The sequence below is a fragment of the Cnephaeus nilssonii genome, assembly GCF_951640355.1.
Source record: "Cnephaeus nilssonii genome assembly, chromosome: 20".
Lineage (NCBI taxonomy): Eukaryota > Metazoa > Chordata > Mammalia > Chiroptera > Vespertilionidae > Cnephaeus > Cnephaeus nilssonii.
The window spans coordinates 50,934,415-50,952,518 of record NC_137091.1 but is presented as its reverse complement, the minus strand read 5'-3'; the positions used below and the strand labels follow the sequence as shown (position 1 = coordinate 50,952,518).

The following is an 18,104-nucleotide window of genomic DNA, read 5'->3' as shown; positions in this document are numbered from 1 at the left end:
TACTGCCAGACTCTGAGAGTCCACACTCACAGAGGCAGCCCTGAGTCCTGCTATGAAGGCCTCTCTCTATGACTGGTTTTCCCCTCAACCTCACCTATTGAGAACCACAATCAGGTCTCAGTTACCCAGAGCCCACCTGCCCTGGTGCTGCACTTGATGTCCCCTCAGCAGTCACAGCCAACATCCCTCCACTTACCCGTCACACAAGTCCCAGCCCCGGTGGTCCTGTGCACCAAGCCCAGTGAGTCTCACAGATGACCACTCAAAACTCAAGCCTCTAGCTCACCCACAAGACTGACTGCAACCCCCAGGCCACACCCAGGGTCACAGCAAAACCCTGGTGAGTGTTTAGAGAATATGTACCAGCCCTAGTCTCCTCTTGTTGGATTTACTCTTCAGCCTCCAATTCATCTCATGTCCACTCATCTTTTAAAGCCTTGGCCACTGGGGAACCATTATCCTCCCAACACTCTACATGACTTCTGTCCCTTTGCTGTGTTGTGACACCCACCGCCAGGCCCCAGGGGCTCAGGCTGCTCAGGGCCCTGGCCCAGCCCCGGGCCGGGTGACGCCCGCACCCCTCAGGGCTCAGTCCAGTGCGCACCTGCCAGTCACCTCACCACCTGCAGGGTCCGCCTCCCCCCGCCCCTCACTGCTGGCCTCTCCCTTCCGGTCTGCTCGGCCTCGGGGCAGTTTTGGGGAAATCTGAGACCCCTGCCGCACACATGTCCCTCTGTGTTCACAACCATCCATGGCCCAGCGCCCTGAGGAGGAAGTGACCCTCCTCCCGGAGCCGCCGCTCCTCCTCTCTGTCGCCTTTAGACACACACAGGCCTGGCTCCCCCTCCCGGCTAAGTCCCCACGGCCTCCCCGGCGGCACCGCAGCCCGTCGCCCTCCCCTCCCCCTGCGCCCCCCACGGGCACTCACTGCTCTGGGCGCTGCGGCCTGGGCTGCGGGCCTGAGCGGCGCCGGCCCCGAGGCGGGAGGGCCGATGGGGTGACGCTGAGGGAACTCTGTCCGCGGAGAGGAGGCGGGGGGCACGGGGACCCCAATCCCGCCGGTTGGGGGTCAACCCGCCTCAGACACCCCTGCCCAGCGGGGACGCTGCCTTCTCCTCCTCGAGACCCAAGGGCTTCGAGTCCCAGAACAGAAGAAAAAAAAAATCAAAATGTCCGCCAGCAGGAGGACGCCGGAAGTCCCGCCCTAAAGGCAGGCGCAGGCACCGTCATGCCCATTAACTTCGCTCGCTTGAGCGCAATGCTTTCTGGGTAATGTAGTTTTTCAACCGCCCAGGGCCTTGTTTGTGACCAGGGGCATCTTCTACTCATCTTGGGTTCCTTCCGCCAGTGGGGAGGTTGTGCAAGTCTTCCCAACCATCCCAGAGCTTCTCCAGCACCAGGCCCGCGTCAACTCCGAGGAGCCACACAGGGAGGGAGATGTCACAGGAAGTTCTCAGTGGTTAAGTCACCACCTTTGGGGGGAATGTGAAAAAGCTGTCCACTGCCAAAACCGGTTTGGCTCAGTGAATCCAGCGTCAGCCTGTGGACTGAAAGGTCCCAGGTTCAATTCCGGTCAAGAGCATATACATTGGTTGCGGGCACATCTCCAGTGAAGGTGTATAGGACGCAGCTGATCAATGTTTCTAACTCTCTATCCCTCTCCCTTTCTCTCTGTAAAAAATCAATAAAATATATATTTTTTAAAAAGAAGTTGCCAACCAAGACCAGAAAAGTTGTTCAAAGTCAGGGTGTCTGTTCTGGAGAAGTGAATTATGAGTGTATCAAATGTGGGAAAGTTTTTTCCCCCTTAATATGTATATTATATGTGTTACATATATATATATATATATATATATTTTAAATACACTTTTTTAAAACATATATTTTATTGATTTTTTACAGAGAGGAAGGAAGAGGGATAGAGAATTAGAAACACTGATGAGAGAGAAACATCAATCAGCTGCCTCCTGCACACCCCCCACTGGGGATGTGTCCGCAACCAAGGTACATGCCCTTGACCAGAATCGAACCTTGGACCCCTCAGTCCGCAGGCCGACGCTCTATCCACTGAGCAAAACAGTCAGGGCTATATATTTTTTTTATTGATTTCAGAGAGGAAGGGAGAGAGAAACATCAATGATGAGAATCACTGATTGGTGGCCTCCTGTACGCCCCCTACTGGGGATGGAGCCTGCAACCCAGGCATGAGCCCTTGACTAAAATCAAACCTGCGACCCTTCAGTCAGCAGGCAGACACTCTATCCACTGAGCCAAACATGCTAGGACGGTGCGAGTTTTTATTTTATTTTATTTTTAATATATTTTATTGACTTTTTACAGAGAGGAAGGGAGAAGGATAGGGTTAGAAACATTGATGAGAGAGAAACACCAATCAGCTGCCTCATACACCCCTCCCATTGGGGATGTGCCCACAACCAGGGCACATGCCCTTGACCGGAATCAAACCTAGGACCCTTCAGTCTGCAGGCCGACGCTCTATCCAGAGCCAAACAGGTCAGGGCAATGGTCTTTTTTTTTTTTTTATAATCCTCACATGAGGACATTTTTCCATTGATTTTTAGACAGAGCAAAATGGTGTGGGTGGGAGGAGAGAGGGACCGAGAAAGAAAGAGAGAGAGAGAGAGAGAGAGAGAGAGAATGTGAAAGAGACACAGAATAGATGCCTCCTGCCCATGACCCAACGGGGCCAGGGATCGAACCTGCAACCAGGTACAAGGCCTTGACTGGGAATTTAATTTGTTGCCCTTCAGGTGTGTGGGCTCTTACCATTGAGCAACACTGGCCAGGCAAAGGTGGATTTTCACCCATCAAGGAAAGGTCAGGGCTATTTTCTCTCTTGAGATTGATAAACGTCTACAACCTCCTTTAGTTACTAACTTCCAACCCAGCAGAGGACCATGAGGCTGAGTCGCCACCTGCTGGGCAGACAGGGAATCAGCCTCTGCAGAGAAGGCTTCCTGGGCAGGTCAATGGCTCCACCTCTTTATTACCTCAGACTAGGTTGAGCCTGCCTGTGTCACAAGTAATTTCGGAGCAAGTACTGACTCCCAGATCATGACCACGTGGGAAGTCCTGCAGCGAAGCTTACCCCATTTCCCACTCACCTTGGCCCCAGAGAACAGAGCGGCCACAGCGTGGACTGGGACCAGAAAGGGCCTCAGAGCCACACCCATGGCCCAGCACCAACTCTCCCTGGGAACTGGCTGGGCTTTTTCCTGCCCACACCCCCCTGCCCAGCTGCCAGCACAGCTCCCAGAGTTGACACCTTAGAGCCCTGGCCAGCAAACTGTGGCTCGCGAGCCACATGTGGCTCTTTAGCCCCTTGAGTGTGGCTCTTCCACAAAATACCACAGCCTGGGCGAGTCTATGTTGAAGAAATGGCGTTATAAGAAGTTTAAGTTTTAAAAATGTGGCTCTCAAAAGAAATTCCCATCGTTGTACTGTTGACATTTGGCTCTGTTGACTAATGAGTTTGCCGACCACGGCCTTAGAGGAATCTGGGCTCCTCCACCCCCTGAATCAGAAATATCGCAGGATGAACATCCGGCTGGAAGGTGCAGAGACCACAATGAGCATGTCCAGGCCCAGAGCTTCTCCCAGCCGCTCTGGTTTTAGTCACAGGAGCACAGATATTAACAAAGATTACAAACCCCGACTTCAATTAATATGTTACTGAATGCTTAGACTTAGAGTGCTGGAGAATGTTAACATGCAGACTAAACGTACAAGTACAGCCCTAGCTGGTTTGACTCAGTGGACAGAGCGTCGGCCTGTGGACTCAAGGATCCCGGGTTCGATTATGGTCAAGGGCACATGCCCGGGTTACAGGCTCCACCCCCAGTAGGGCGCATGCAGGAGGCAGCCAATCAATGATTCTCTGTCATCACTGATGTTTCTTTCCCTTCCTCTCTGAAATCAATAAAAAAATATATATATATATACATATTAAAAAATATATAAGTACATGTTACAAGTTGGTTTAAATTGTACATAGGATAAAAACTGAGAAAACAATTTTCCTTCCAACATTTAAAACCTAGGGTTCCATATGGCAAATCAGTCACTTGCATCCCTGAAGAGGGAGTGGAAATTCAAACATGAGCCTTAGACTGCGCACTGTCCTACTGGTTACAATAATAAATTCATTCAAAAATTGGTAAAACATTCTGAGCAGACTTTTTACCAAAGGAGATAAAGACAGTGTAAATCAATGGATGAAGAAATGCTCACCATAAAAAATTCTTAGGTACATGGAATTAGAACAAAAGCAAGTTTACACTACTGGTATACTCATTTATGGGGCTAGCATTTAAAAAAGTCAACCACGCCCTAACCAGTTTGGCTCAGTGGATAGAGCGTCGGCCTGCGGACTGAAGGGTCCCAGGTTCGATTCCGGTCAAGGGCATGTACATTGGTTGCAGGCACATCCCCGGTGGGGGGTGTGCAGGAGGCAGCTGGTCGATGTTTCTCTCTCATCGATGTTTCTAGCTCTCTATCCCTCTCCCTTCCTCTCTGTAAAAAATCAATAAAATATATAAAAATAAAATATATATATATAAAAAAAGAAAGGTCCCAGGTTCAATTCCGGTCAAGGGCATGTACCTTGGTTGTGGGCACATCCCCAGTAGGAGGTGTGCAGGAGGCAGCTGATCGATGTTTCTAACTCTCCATCCCTCTCCCTTCCTCTCTGTAAAAAATCAATTAAATATATTTTTAAAAAATAAAAATAAAAAAGTCAACCACTGCATGTGTTGGCAGAGTTGTAGGAAACCTGGAATTTTTATATACTGTCAGGGGGTGGGAAGGCAAAAGCAATGACCATTTGGGGTCACATTTCCGCATGTCTTAAAATGTACCACATTCACCTACACAACATGTATCTGTATAAAGAACTGAACACAAATATTCCCAGATTTATTGATAATACTCCAAACCTGGAAATAATGAAATCACAGACAGATCAATAGATACAGTGGTTATCCATAGAACATACTACTACTCAGAAATAAAAAAAAATTTAAAAACTATTCACATAAGCATTTGTGTTGAATCTCAAAATAACTGTGTAGCATGAAGGAAACCAATATTTGTTAGAGTACACTGGCCGGTTTTGCTCAATGGTTAGTGTTGGCCCATGGACAGAAAGGTCATGGGTTCAATTCCAGGTCACGGGCATGCACCTCAGTTGCAGATTCGATCCCCAGCCCGAGTCAAGGTGCATGCAGGAGGCAACCAATCAAGGTGTTTCTCTCACATTGATGTTTCTCTCCATCTCTCACTGTCCCTCACACTATCTCTCAAAACCAATGGAGGAATATCTTCGGGTGAGGAATAAAAAAAAATTGCACTTTGTTGAACGTCAGTTCTCATTTGCTGGGAGGACCAGCCTTGCCTCAGTGGCAGCAAATGCTGTCAAGTAGGGAAGTCTATTGCCATTGGAATCAACAGGAATGCTGACTGGTTACAACAGACACATCCTGGGACTGATTACAGGTTTATCCTTCCTCTAGCTTTGAGGTCGTGCCTGTTGAGCAACAACCTTGAGGTGAACACCCTAGGGAGGCCAGGGAAATCCAAAAGGCCATTAGATAATTTCCTCTGCCAATTACTTCAGCCACAGGAAACCGTGATGGAGGTCCTGAGAACGCCCGCACACGAAGATCACACAAGACCTTTGATTGTTGGTGGATAACATTCAGAAGAGGCACTTTTCTGCTTCTTCTATTTATTTATTTATAATATATTTTATTGATTATTTACAGAGAGGAAGGGAGAGAGATAGTGTTAGAAACATCGATGACAGAGAAACATCGATCAGCTGCCTCCTGCACACTCCCCACTGGGGATGTGCCCGCAACCAAGGTACATGCCCTTGACCGGAATCGAACCTGGGACCTTTCAGTCTGCAGGCCGACGCTCTATCCACTGAGCCAAACCGGTTTCGGCTTCTTCTTCTTCTTTTAAATATATTTTTATTGATTTCAGCGAGGAAGGGAGAGGGAGAGATTGAAACATCAGTGATGAGAGAGAATCATTGATTGGCTGCCTCCTACATGCCTCATCACTGATGTTCCTCTCTCTCCCTCTTTGAAATCAATCCTATACAATAAAAGGGTCGCAACCCACAGGTTGAGAACCTCTAGCAGGGTCGCCTAAGACCATCGGGAAACACAGATATTTACACTACAATTCATAACAGTAGCAAAATGACAGTTATGAAGTAGCAACGAAAATAATTTTATCGTTGGAGGTCACCACAACATGAGGAATGTATTTAAGGGTCGCGGCATTAGGAAGGCTGAGAACCACTGGTCTACAGGATCATCCTTCTTTCTAGCTTTGTTTTCTTGCCTGTGGAGCAATAGCGTTGAGGTGAACATGCCAGAGGCAGGGGGAAATAACAAAATCTGCCAGTGACTTCAGCTACAGGAAACAGTTGTGGACGTCCCGAGAATGTCGATACCCACAGGTTACGGAAGAACATGTGTGGATGAACGTTCAGAAGTGGCACCTTCTGTCTAATTCACTGTAATGCTTTACCCAATACCCAATGGAATCTCAGTTCTCGACTTCATTCATTCCAGAAAGCTTGTTTTTTAATGTTACTTTTATTGATTTCAGAGAGGGAGAGAGAGAGAAACATCAATGAGAGAGAATCATTGACTGGCTGCATCCTGCATGCCCCCTACTGGGGATCAAACCCGCAACCTGGGCATGTGCTCTTGACTGGAAGTGAACCTGGGACACCCTTCAGTCTACAGGCTGACGCTCTATCCACTGAGCCAAACTGGCTAGGGCCAGAAAGCTTTTTGAGAAGTGATTTGTTCTAACACAGATTCATTTTCCCATTAAAAATAATGTAAATTTAAATAATCTGTTCTAGACCCCTAAATGATTGTTTTAACCTATCTTATATTCACTGCATGTCTACTGTACTATCCTATATAATAAAAGTGTAATATGCAAATCGACCAAACAGCCGAACAGCCGGATGACCATACGGGACCATGCCATGACACCCACTGGCACCAGGCCAGCCCACGTGAGTGCGATGCAATTGGTTGGGGGCCCAGCTATCACCCCATGATCGCCCTGCAGAGGGAGGCCCAGGCCACCGGCCGGTGGGGCAATCAATCGGGGGGCTCTATGATCACCCCAAAGAGGGAGGCCCAGGCCACTGACAGGCAGGCTGTGGCAGGTGGGTGGGGCCTCCCTCTGCGAGGGAAGCCTGAGTCCCAGGTACCAGAGGGAAGCCGGTGCTGGCAGCCAGGGTAAGGAAGGCCTACTCCTGCATGAATTTCATGCATCGGGCCTCTAGTTTAATCTATAAACAAACACAACTTTTGTTAAATTTATCAAACGATCCCCTACTGGCCTTACACGAGTCACTTACTAGCATAGCATTCCTCCCAAGGGTGAAGCCGCTTCCTTTTTCACATGTCACCGCCGCAGAAATGCAGTCACCTGCTATCTTCTTTTCATTTATCCAAATCGACAACAGCTTTTCTACCTCTCCAGCGGCCTGTGATCATTGCTTTGTGAGCACTTCCACACCCTTGGCAACATCGGCACACTTGGTGGCCTCTTTCTGTTTTAAAATTCTGCTAATCTTCCATTTCACCAGAAACAAAAGCGAAAAATAAATTAATTAAAACCCATGAAAATGTTCACAGCACAATTCCCTGCGATGTTAACAAATGACGTTTCGAGGCCAACTGACTCAGTTCTCTCCTTTGTTTGTGGCCTAAGAGATACTTTTTGTCATGCTGACATATCAGCATGTAAGAATTGTCAGGCCTAACCGAAACCGGTTTGGCTCAGTGGATAGAGAGTCGGCCTGCAGACTCAAGGGTCCCAGGCTCGATTCCGGTCAAGGGCATGTACCTTGGTTGCAGGCACATCCCCAGTAGGGGGTGTGCAAGAGGCAGCTTCTAACTCTCTATCCCTCTCTCTTCCTCTCTGTAAAAAATCAATAAAATATATTATATATAAAAAAAAGAATTGTCAGGCTTAGTACTGACGTTTGTTTGAAAAACAGAGACCTATATTTTCTATGAACAACTTGGTCAAGAACCAAACTGTTCAATATGGGAGACGTTCGAGAACTGAGGTGGGACTGGTAATAGTTTCTGTCCCAATTGTTGTTCCAACTAACCTTCAGAGACTCACAACATATGACACCAGTCTAAGAAATTTAGTACATCATGGGACCTAACTCCCTTGCAGGACGTGGGGAGAAGGTCCCCTGAACATTGGTGGAATTATGTAATATGTACTGTAAACAAGGGAATATAGTTCACAAAGTTCACTGATGCACCATAAAGGCCTCCTCTTCAGAGTGACTGTTGACCTCCCCAATAATTGTGGCGCTAGGATGTATATTAGGACCACAAAGTCATACAGCATTGCATTAAAAGCCACCACTGGCCAAAACCGGTTTGGCTCAGTGGATAGAGCTTCGGCCTGCAGACACAAGGGACCCAGGTTCGGTTCCGGTCAAGGGCACGTATGTTGGTTGCGGGCACATCCCCAGTAGGGAGTGTGCAGGAGGCAGCTGATCAATGTTTCTCTCTCATCGATGTTTCTAACTCTCTATACCTCTCCCTTCCTCTCTGTAAAAAATCAATAAAGTATATTTTTAAAAAATAAAAAAATAAGCCACCACTGGACAAAGAGTGATTTTCTGCCATCATGCTGTGCCTTCTGAAACAGTAAGTTTGGCATCCCCACAAAATCTGTCCACTTCTATATGCTGGCAGGTCATAATTCTTATTTCAAATCATCTCGCACAGTGACTACAAGCATGGAAATTAAAAGTACAAAAGCGCCCTAACTAGTTTTGCTCAGTGAACAGAACGTTGACCTGCAGACTGAAGGGTCCCAGGTTCACTTCTGCTCACGGGTACATACCTCAGTTGCAGGCTCGATCCATAACCTGGGTCCCTGGCCGGGGTTGGGGCACATTCAGAGGCAATCAATCAATGTGTCTTACATCAATGTTTCTCTGTCTCTCCCTCTCCTTTCCACTCTCTCTAATCCTCAAATGAGAATTAACAACAACAAAAGTACAAAAGCAAAAAACTTCACAAAATGATCATAAATCAGAGCAGTTTCCAGGTTGGTGAATGATAACCTGGAAAAATTCACCACAGCATAATGTGAGAACACCAATGTCCACGAGAAACATGCCCTTTGCTGAGGATGGGGCCTCAGATCCATTCCTTAGTCAGAGACAAAGAATTGAGGATCCCGTCCAGAGTATTCATAATTTTCCCAGGCAAAAGTGGACACGGAAGTCCTCTTCCCTGAACACACAGGTGTGACCGATGCACACTGTCCAGAGGAGCCAGGTGGGAGAGGTGAAATGGTTTCAGCCAGAAAAACCGGCAGTGACATCGATCAATCTGGTAATAGCCCTTGCAGGTTAGAGTGCAATGCAGCCCCTGAAAGCCTCTCTTGAACTTGACTCATCAGGAATCTAGCAAGAGTGTATGTTCCACGAACATAAAGGTAAATTCAGGTAAATAACTCTGAGCCTCCTCCAGTGTTACTATGCTGAGTAAAGAAATACAGCATTCCCAGCACAGTTAAGGCCTTTCTTCAGTGTGAAGTCTCTGGTGTCTGAGGAGGTTTGATGTGCGGGTAAAAGACTTCCCGCACTCATTACACTCATAAGGTCTTTCTCCGGTGTGAACTCTTTTGTGTTTAATGAGGGTAGAGCTTTCTCTGAAGGACTTCCCACAATCGCTACACTCATAGGGCTTTTCTCCAGTGTGAATTCTCTGGTGTGTAAGAAGGTTGTATGTGCGGGTAAAAGATTTCTCGCATTCGTTACACTCATAAGGTCTTTCTCCAGTGTGCACTCTTTTGTGCAAAATGAAGTTAGTCCTTTGTCGGAAGGACTTCCCACAATAACCGCATTCATATGGCTTTTCTCCGGTGTGAATTCTTTTGTGTTGAATGAGGGCACAGCTTTGTCTGAAGGACTTCCCACAATCACTACACTGATATGGCTTTTCACCAGTATGAATTCTCTGGTGTCTAATGAGATCAATTTTATAGCCAAGGCATTTCCCACAATCACTGCACTCATAACGCTTTTCTACAGTAGGAACTCTCTGAGGTGGGATGAGGAAATCTTCGCCGTGAAAGCATGTCCCACAAACACTGTACATATCTGGTTTTTCTCCTGTGGGAACCCTTCCATGTTGAGTGACCTTCCCGCACTTGCTACACTCATGATGCCCTTCTCCAGAGCAGATCCTCTGCCGCTGAACAAGGTTCTGATTGTGGAGAGCAGCCTTCTCACATTCACCCGACGCATGTTGACTTTTTCCACTTGGAGTGTCCTGCCCACTCTCACTGCCATCGTGTGGCCCCTCAGTGGTAAGAGTGGACTGGAGCTGGAGAAGGCCTGAGATGGCTGGACATTCTACCCCAACATCCTGACTCGTGAAAGGCGTTCCCGATACACAGAAGCTGCCCCTGGTCACCAACAAGTCCCTGTCCACGTCTCCTCTCCAGGGCTTCTCTCCAAGGGCATCCCTCCGTTGCTGGAGAAAGTCTGCACTGAAGCAGGAGCCTCTCACAGAGGCATCTCTGAAGAATGTTTTATTTTCAAGGTTTGCTGCTTGGCACTCAGTCAGGTGCAAAGTATCTTTTAACACCGAGGCACACTGCTCGCAGGGGCGGGTCTTCTGGGCTGCTGGAGCTGTCTCAGAAGCTCTTACCTGGGACTTGCCTTCTACAGGCACACTCTGCTCAGAAGGGGCCTCCTCCTCATCCAGTTTATGCCAACAACCTGAAAGCAGAGAAATGCTGAGCACATAGATGCTGACTTTAGTGGGAGGGGGAAGTCCCATGACAAAGGATCGTCAGACATAATACAATGGTTTCATGGGATTGTCTAAAATAAGAGACCTGGCCCTAGCTGGTTCGACTCTGGCCAAGGGCACATGCTGGGGTTTCGGACTCCATCCCCCCAGTAGGGGGCATGCAGGAGGCAGCCAATCAATGATTCTCTTTCATCATTGATGTTTCTATCTCTCTATCCCTCTCCCTTCCTCTCTGAAATCAACAAAAGTATATTTTAAAATAAAATAAGAGCCGAGACCGGTTTGGCTCGGTGGATAGAGCGTCGGCCTGCGGACTGAAGGGTCCCAGGTTCGATTCCGATCAGGGGCATGTGCATTGGTTGCGGGCACATCCCCGGTAGGGGGCATGCAGGAGGCAGCTGGTCGATGTTTCTCTCTCATCGATGTTTCTAGCTCTCTATCCCTCTCCCTTCCTCTCTGTAAAAAATCAATAAAATATATTTTTTTAAAAATAATAAAAATTAAAATTAAAAATAAAAATAAAATAAGAGACCTAGCCCTAGCTGGTTTGGCTCAGTGGATAGAGCATCAGCCTGCGGACTGAAGGGTCCCGGGTTCAATTCCGGTCAAGAGCATAGGCCTGGGTTGCGAGCTTGATCCCCAGTAGGGGGTGTGCAGCAGGCAGCTGATCCATGATTCTCTCTCATCATTGATGTTTCTATCTCTCTCCCTTCCTCTCTGAAATCAATATATATACATATACACACATACATACATACATATATATATACACATATACATACATATATACATACATATATATATATATATATATATATATATATATATATATTTATTATATTTTTTTTAAAGTAAAACAAGAGCCCTGCCAAAGCCGGTATGGCTCAGTGGCTAGAGCGTCGGCCTGCGGACTGAAGGGTCCCGGGTTCGGTTCCGGTCAGAGCATGTGCCTTGGTTGCGGGCACATCCCCAGTGGAAGGTGTGCAGGAGGCAGCTGTTCGATGTTTCTAACTCTCTATCCCTCTCCCTTCCTCTCTGTAAAAAAATCAATAAAAAATATATATTTAAAAATAAGAGCCCTAAAGGCAGGTTGAACAATGTGCTGTTGCGCAGTGCTGGGCCTCTGAAGATCACAAAGTAGGGGAGACCTCCCCAGGAAAAGGACACAAAGATGGCGTGCAGCACATAGAAGAGAAGTAGGAAGTCCAACTCATTCATCTGCTAGCAGCGTTCAGCAGGGCTTGTCTGTAGGTGACATGGGCAAGCTGTGCAGGAGTTGGTTATGTTTTTCTGAAAGTAAAATTCAAAAACTGAGTAGCCGGTGTCCAAGCACTACTGAAGGATGCATGTGCACCTCATAACACATGTGCAGATCAATGCTGGAATGTTCTGTAGAACAGCAGTCGCCAATCAGTGGTGTGGGCCGAAAGGCTGGCCACCGCTGCTGTAGAGGGAGCAGTGCAGAGGAACAGGTGATGTAGGGAGGCCACAGAGGGGAAGGTAGTTAGGAACCAGGAAATCACAGATAAAACACGAAGTCAGCAAAGGGTCAAGTATGGGAAAGAAAAGGTAGAAATGGGGTGTGGTTAGTGACAAATACATGAAAACACTATTGGACACACGACTTGTTCCTGATATAATCTGAACACAGCCTTTATGTCCTGGCATCTCCCAGTTTCCATTCGCCAGGACGAGGTCTCCACTGAGACCATCTTACCATGACTACCCTGTGGAAAAAAAACAGGGTTCTTTCTGTACTTGGCATTGTACAACTACTCAAAACCTAAATAATCAGAGTTTTAATGGAAGACCATAGTGGTGAGCAGCACAAAATAGTATTCAGGGGACAAAATATTACAAGCAACAATTGAAGGAGGGTATTAAAATAACAGCCTAGCCCTAGCTGGTCTGACTCTATCTATGGATAGAGCATCGGCTTCCAGACTGAAGGGTCCCAGGTTCAATTCCCGCTCAGGGCACATGCCTGGGTTGTGGGCTCAATCCCCAGTAGGGGGCGTGCAGGAGGCAGCCATTCAGTGATCTTTTTCTCATCATTGATGTTTCTCTCTGAAATCAATAAAAATATGTTTAAAAAAAGAACAGCCCTGTCCAGCTGGCGGGGCTCAGTGGTTGAGCATCTACCTACCTATGAACCAGGATGTCACTGTTCAATTCCCAGTCAGGGCACATGCCAGGTTGTAAGCTCGATCCCCAATAGGGGGTGCAGGACGCAGCCAATCAATAATTTTCTCTCATCATTGATGTTTCTATCTCTCTCTCCCTGACCCTTCCTCTCTAAAATACCCTATATAATAAAAGGGTAATATGCAAATAGACCGAACGGCAGAACAACTGAACAACCAATCAAAGAGTAATATGCTAATGATATGCTAAGGCTGCTAAGCACTCGCTATGATATGCACTGACCACCAGGGGGCAGATGCTCTGACTGGTAGGTTAGCTTGCTGCTGGGGTCTGGCCGATTGGGACTGAGCAAGATGGGTCAGACATGCCCTGGAGCCCTCCAGCGGTCCCTTCCTGGCCCGATTGTGCACCGGTGGGGTCCCTCAGCCTGACCTGTGCCCTCGCGCAATCGGGACCCCTCAGGGGATGTCGGAGAGCGGGTTTCAGCCCGGTCCCGCAGGCCACTCCCCTTGGGAGGGCACCAGACACAGGGCTCATGGCTGGCTAGCTCTGCTACAGCAGCGTGAGCCTCTCCTGATCGGGACTGATTGGGCACCAGCCCACGGCAGGCACAATGGGGCTGAGATGAGTGGGAGCAGCAGGTAGGAGCTGCAGGCAGTGATGGACTGCAGGTTTCAGCCTGATCACTGCAGGTCACCCAGAGGGACCCCACCTGTGCACGAATTTGTGCACTGGGCCTCTAGTATACATTATCCTACCTAATAAAAGAGTAATATGCAAATTGACTGCACCTTCGCTACACCCGAGCCACGCCCACCAGCCAATCAGTGTGAGTATGCAAATCAACACAACTAATATGATGGTTAATTTGCATATCAAGACAGCGTAGAAAGAAGCCAAGCGCTGTAGAAGGGAGCGGAGCTGCGGAGAAGCAAGCAAGCGGGGTAGGGGAGAAGGAAGGGAAGCAGGCGGGGCGGGAGAAGGAAGAGAAGCAGACTGGGTGGGGGAGAGCACAGCAGGAAGCCCTATTGCAGGAATCTTTCTGCAGCGGGCTACTAGTATATATATATATGTGTGTGTGTGTGTATAAACTAAACAAAATAGAGAGAAAAATAAATATATATATATATATAAAACAAAATAAATAACAGCCATGGTTTATGGAATTAATAACCATGACCTGGCACAGGTGCTCACAAAGAACAATTAGCTAGAGGAAAGGGGCAGAATTAGAGGCCATGGATCCAGACATAGTCATCCTGCAAAGGTGCGGGCAAACAAGTGGGACCCATTAAGCTGTCTGCAAGACTCCTGACTCCCAGCATTTCCTGTTCTTTTTGAGGCAACTGTTGTGAGGGATGCTCGAGTGTGCATTGCTCAGGACTCTCCATACAGCTCCGCACTGGCACCCACCGCCCGTATGACAATAATGTGGGGGAAATTAACACATGGTCTGGCTGTGAGAAGGACAGCGATACCTCTGTGGGGGAGGGGGGATAGGGAAGGCAGGACACGTCACCTAGGACACTGGGAGAATGTGAAGGTCTTACCTAGAGATGCTACAAGTGCAAAGATTTCCAGCATCACGTCGCAGTACAGAAGTCTCTGAGCCTCATCAAGGAGCCCCCACTCCTCCTGGGAGAAGGTGATGGCCACGTCCTCAAAGTTCATATCCTGTCGTAATGGGGATAGTTCAGTCCATGGACAGCTTCTCTTCTAGGATTGCAAGTTTGTCATATCCCCCACCCTCCACAGGCATCTGCTCCCTCTACTGACCACATCAGAAAACATACCTGACCTTAGTGCTATACTCCTATTAATACTGTGTCTTCCCACCCCAACAGGCAAGTAGGTAGATAAATGGCATCTAAGCTCTGAACCTGGCACGCAGGACCGCAGCACGCCCTCTTTTCAGGCAATTCCCCTGGGGTTCCACATGTCATTTCCAGACACGAACAGACCTGGGCTCAGCCTGCATTCATTCTAGTGTCAATGCGAGACCTTGGGGCCAGGAATTCACTCTCTCTCTCCAAGTGCACATCACACTTCCTCCCACACCTACACGCCTGCCCCGCACCGCAGTCATCTCCTTGACCTCTCTACTCGTTATTCACCATGTGTGACCACACAGGACCAAGTACTGCCCAGACTCTTTTTTTTTTTTTGTAAACACAAGGAATTTTATTTTATATTTTGCTGACATACTATGAGGCAAAACAAAACTGACACCATACAAAATAACTTTATAAAATACCATTCACATATTTGATCGGATTTACAGCATTCTGTGCATGTTAAGGGTTATGTAAGGAGGTGAAAAAACACTATGCCAAATTTTTAGTATTAGTTTATATACACACAGTAAGAAACAAAACAAATAACTGTTAGGGTTTCCATGAATTTATTGCAAAAATAGTGCAAACTACTTAACCTAGGAAGCTGTAAAACAAACTCGAAAGGACCCAGCTAAGCTTAGACACGACCGAGGTGCTCAGCGTCTCAGCCTGGAGCTTTCTCCACCGGTTTAGCTTCTGTCCATCAAGACCACGCCCCACCCGTTTGGTTTAGGGTGCGAGCAGGGGGCGGAGATGCAGAGCCTGGCTCTCCGGAGAGGCCGCCGCCCCGCTGCCCGGGGCCAGCGGCTCCTCTAGGGTCCTGCTACTCACTCAGTGGCGACCGTGTGGGGTCTGTGTTGAAAACGTGTGAGATGCCACGATGGTTAAGTCTGACCTTAGCAACGAGTTACCCAACCTCTGCCTGGCACGGAGGCCGAATCCAGGACGCAGCGTGCACGGGAAGGACTAGGCACCCCGCTGCCCGCCGACACCCTCTCTCAGGTGTGTCGGGCAGAGGATGATTCTACTTGTGCTGCCCAGACTCATGACCAACACCTACAAAGGCAGCCTTCAGTCCTGCTGTAAAGGCCTCCCGCTGTGACTGCCCCTGGCTTCACCCTTACCGACCCGAAGCACAGCGGATCTCAGACACCCACAGCTGCGTCTGCTGTCCCGTCACCAGGCACAGCCTCTCTCTCTCCGCCCCACCCTCATTCAAGGCCCAGGCGTTGCCTTCTATCCCAAGCCCGGTGCGTTCCACAGGTAACCACATATGTACCTCCGCTCATCAGCCAGCCTCCTCCCACACCGCAGGCCGCACCAGGGGACACAGCCACGTCCCAGTGAGTCTTAGAGCAGTGGACCTGACCCTCGGTCTCACCTTGTGTGAGTTCCTCTTCCACCTCCACTCCGTCGGACGTCCACTCAGCCCTGGAAGGCCATGGCCACCTGCTGAACCATATTCTTTCCCCCACCCTCTACATACCACTGTGTCCCTATTCTGTGCTGTGAGTCCCCCCCGCTCCCCCCCCCCCCCATCGGGCTCCAGGAGAAAACCCGTCCCCAGGCCCACCGTCTTCTTCCTGGGTTAAGATGACAATTACTGGCCAGGCCAGTTTGGCTCGGTGGATAGAGCGTCAGCCAGCGGATGGAAGGGCCTCAGGTTTGATTCCAGTCAAAAGGCAAGACCCCAGGCCCTAGTTGGGGTGTGTGCGGGAGGCAACCAATCATTATATCTCACATGGATGTTTCTATCGCTGCCTCTCCCCCTCCCCTCCACTCTCTAAAAATCAATGGAAAAAAGTGTCCTTGGGTGAGGATTAACAACAACAAGAAAGGTTACCATTATCATCATGACCAGGATTCCCCGTATTAAAGCATTCTACAGCGCCTGCCTGAACCATACACTCCCCACTACCTTTGAGAGAAACGTCCATCCTGAACTCCTCAGAGTTACAGATGCCCATGCACTCCTCTCTGAAGTATCTCATACCCTTAATAAACCAAAAATAAAACTCCTAACATTTCCAATAACAATTACTCTAACTACTGCGGATTTTCCCATCACAGTCGATGGTGCTTCCATACCTCTGGCTGCTAAAACCAAATTTTCAAGGCATCCTTGATTCCTACCTCTCTCTGTCAAAGTTGAAAGAAGAAAACGTAGCCCTAACCGGTTTGGCTCAGGGGATAGAGCATCGGCCTATGGACTTAATGGTCCCAGGTTCAATTACGATCAAGGGCACATGCCTGGGTTGAGGGCTCGATCCACAGTAGGAGGTGTGCAGGAGGCAGCCAATCAATGATTCTCTCTCATCATTGACGTTTCTATCTCTCTCTCCCTCTTCCTTCCTCTCTGAAATCAATAAAAATGTATTTTAAAAAAAAATTTTAGGTGGGGGCCTTGGCCAGGCAGCTCAGCTGGTTAGAGCATCATCCTGATCCCAGGTCAGGGCACATACAAGAATCATCCAATGAATGCTAAATAAGTGGAACAGATTGATATTTTTCTCCTTCTCTCTCTCTCTAAATCAATCAATAAAAATTAAACAAAAACAAAAAAAAGAGAGAGAAGAAAATATAGGTGGCCACACCTAAAACACAGATCCAGAATCCAACTCTGTCCCACCTCCATGGCCACCATTAGGGCTCAGGTACCATCACACTCACCCCAACTATGACCTCTCCCTGGTCACGCCCACACTGCTCTCCATGCTGCAGCCACAGGGAGCCTGAGACCTGGGTCAGTCACCTGCCTCCATGGCTGCCAATCTCCCACGGCCCCATCACCTGCAGACAGACACCCAACTTGTCACAAAGCTGCTCTAGACCTGACTCCGGTCCCACTGTCCCCAGTTCCCATGGGAAGGAAAGGACACCTGCAGGTGCCTGGACTTGCTCAGCCTCCCCTCCAAGCCACTGCACATTCGGGCACCGATGCCTGAGAGGACGGCCCAGCTCTCACCCACACGCTGCCCAAAACTGAAACCACTTCCTGCCACCTTAGACCTGGACTTCAGATCCTCTGCTTGGTGCCTGTCCAAGGTCCCCAGGTCCCGGGGCTGGAAGAGGAACACGACTATCTCAGAGGTCATGATAGTGAGAGGCCCTGACATCAGCCCCACAGCCCAGCCCCCCGAGTGGCTCTGCACCTGCAGGAACCTGTGGGACTGAAGGTCTGTGGAGGGCCCGGCACCCACCGCCAGGACCCAGGGCTCAGGCGGCTCAGGGCCCTGGCCCAGCCCCGGGCCGGGTGACCTACCTGCCA

The 18,104-nt window shown here is 48.7% G+C and overlaps 3 protein-coding genes across 9 annotated transcripts in view; all 3 read right to left on the bottom strand.

The window, feature by feature from the left end:
* LOC307092760 (uncharacterized protein) overlaps positions 1–1,125 on the bottom strand; it is a 57,759-nt gene extending 56,634 nt beyond the window's left edge. For both annotated transcript variants that reach the window (XM_079760227.1, XM_079760229.1), the window contains exon 1: positions 929–1,125. The gene's annotated coding sequence lies outside the window, so the exon portion shown is untranslated. The remainder of the gene's footprint in view (positions 1–928) is intronic.
* LOC307092747 (uncharacterized protein) overlaps positions 1–18,104 on the bottom strand; it is a 185,711-nt gene that overhangs the window by 2,158 nt on the left and 165,449 nt on the right. The window lies entirely within an intron of this gene.
* The window catches only part of LOC307092750 (zinc finger protein 416-like), a 31,843-nt gene continuing 19,649 nt past the window's right edge, over positions 5,911–18,104 (bottom strand). For 5 of the 6 annotated variants that reach the window (XM_079760204.1, XM_079760203.1, XM_079760201.1 and 2 more), the window contains 2 exons: positions 14,552–14,675; positions 5,911–10,822 (listed from right to left, as the gene is read on the bottom strand). In XM_079760204.1, the coding sequence (XP_079616330.1) occupies positions 9,609–10,822; positions 14,552–14,672 (1,335 nt within the window). In that variant the 5' untranslated portion in view covers positions 14,673–14,675 and the 3' untranslated portion in view covers positions 5,911–9,608. Of the gene's footprint in view, positions 10,823–14,551; positions 14,676–17,506 lie in introns of all 6 variants that reach the window. The other variant, XM_079760205.1, reaches the window with a different exon arrangement.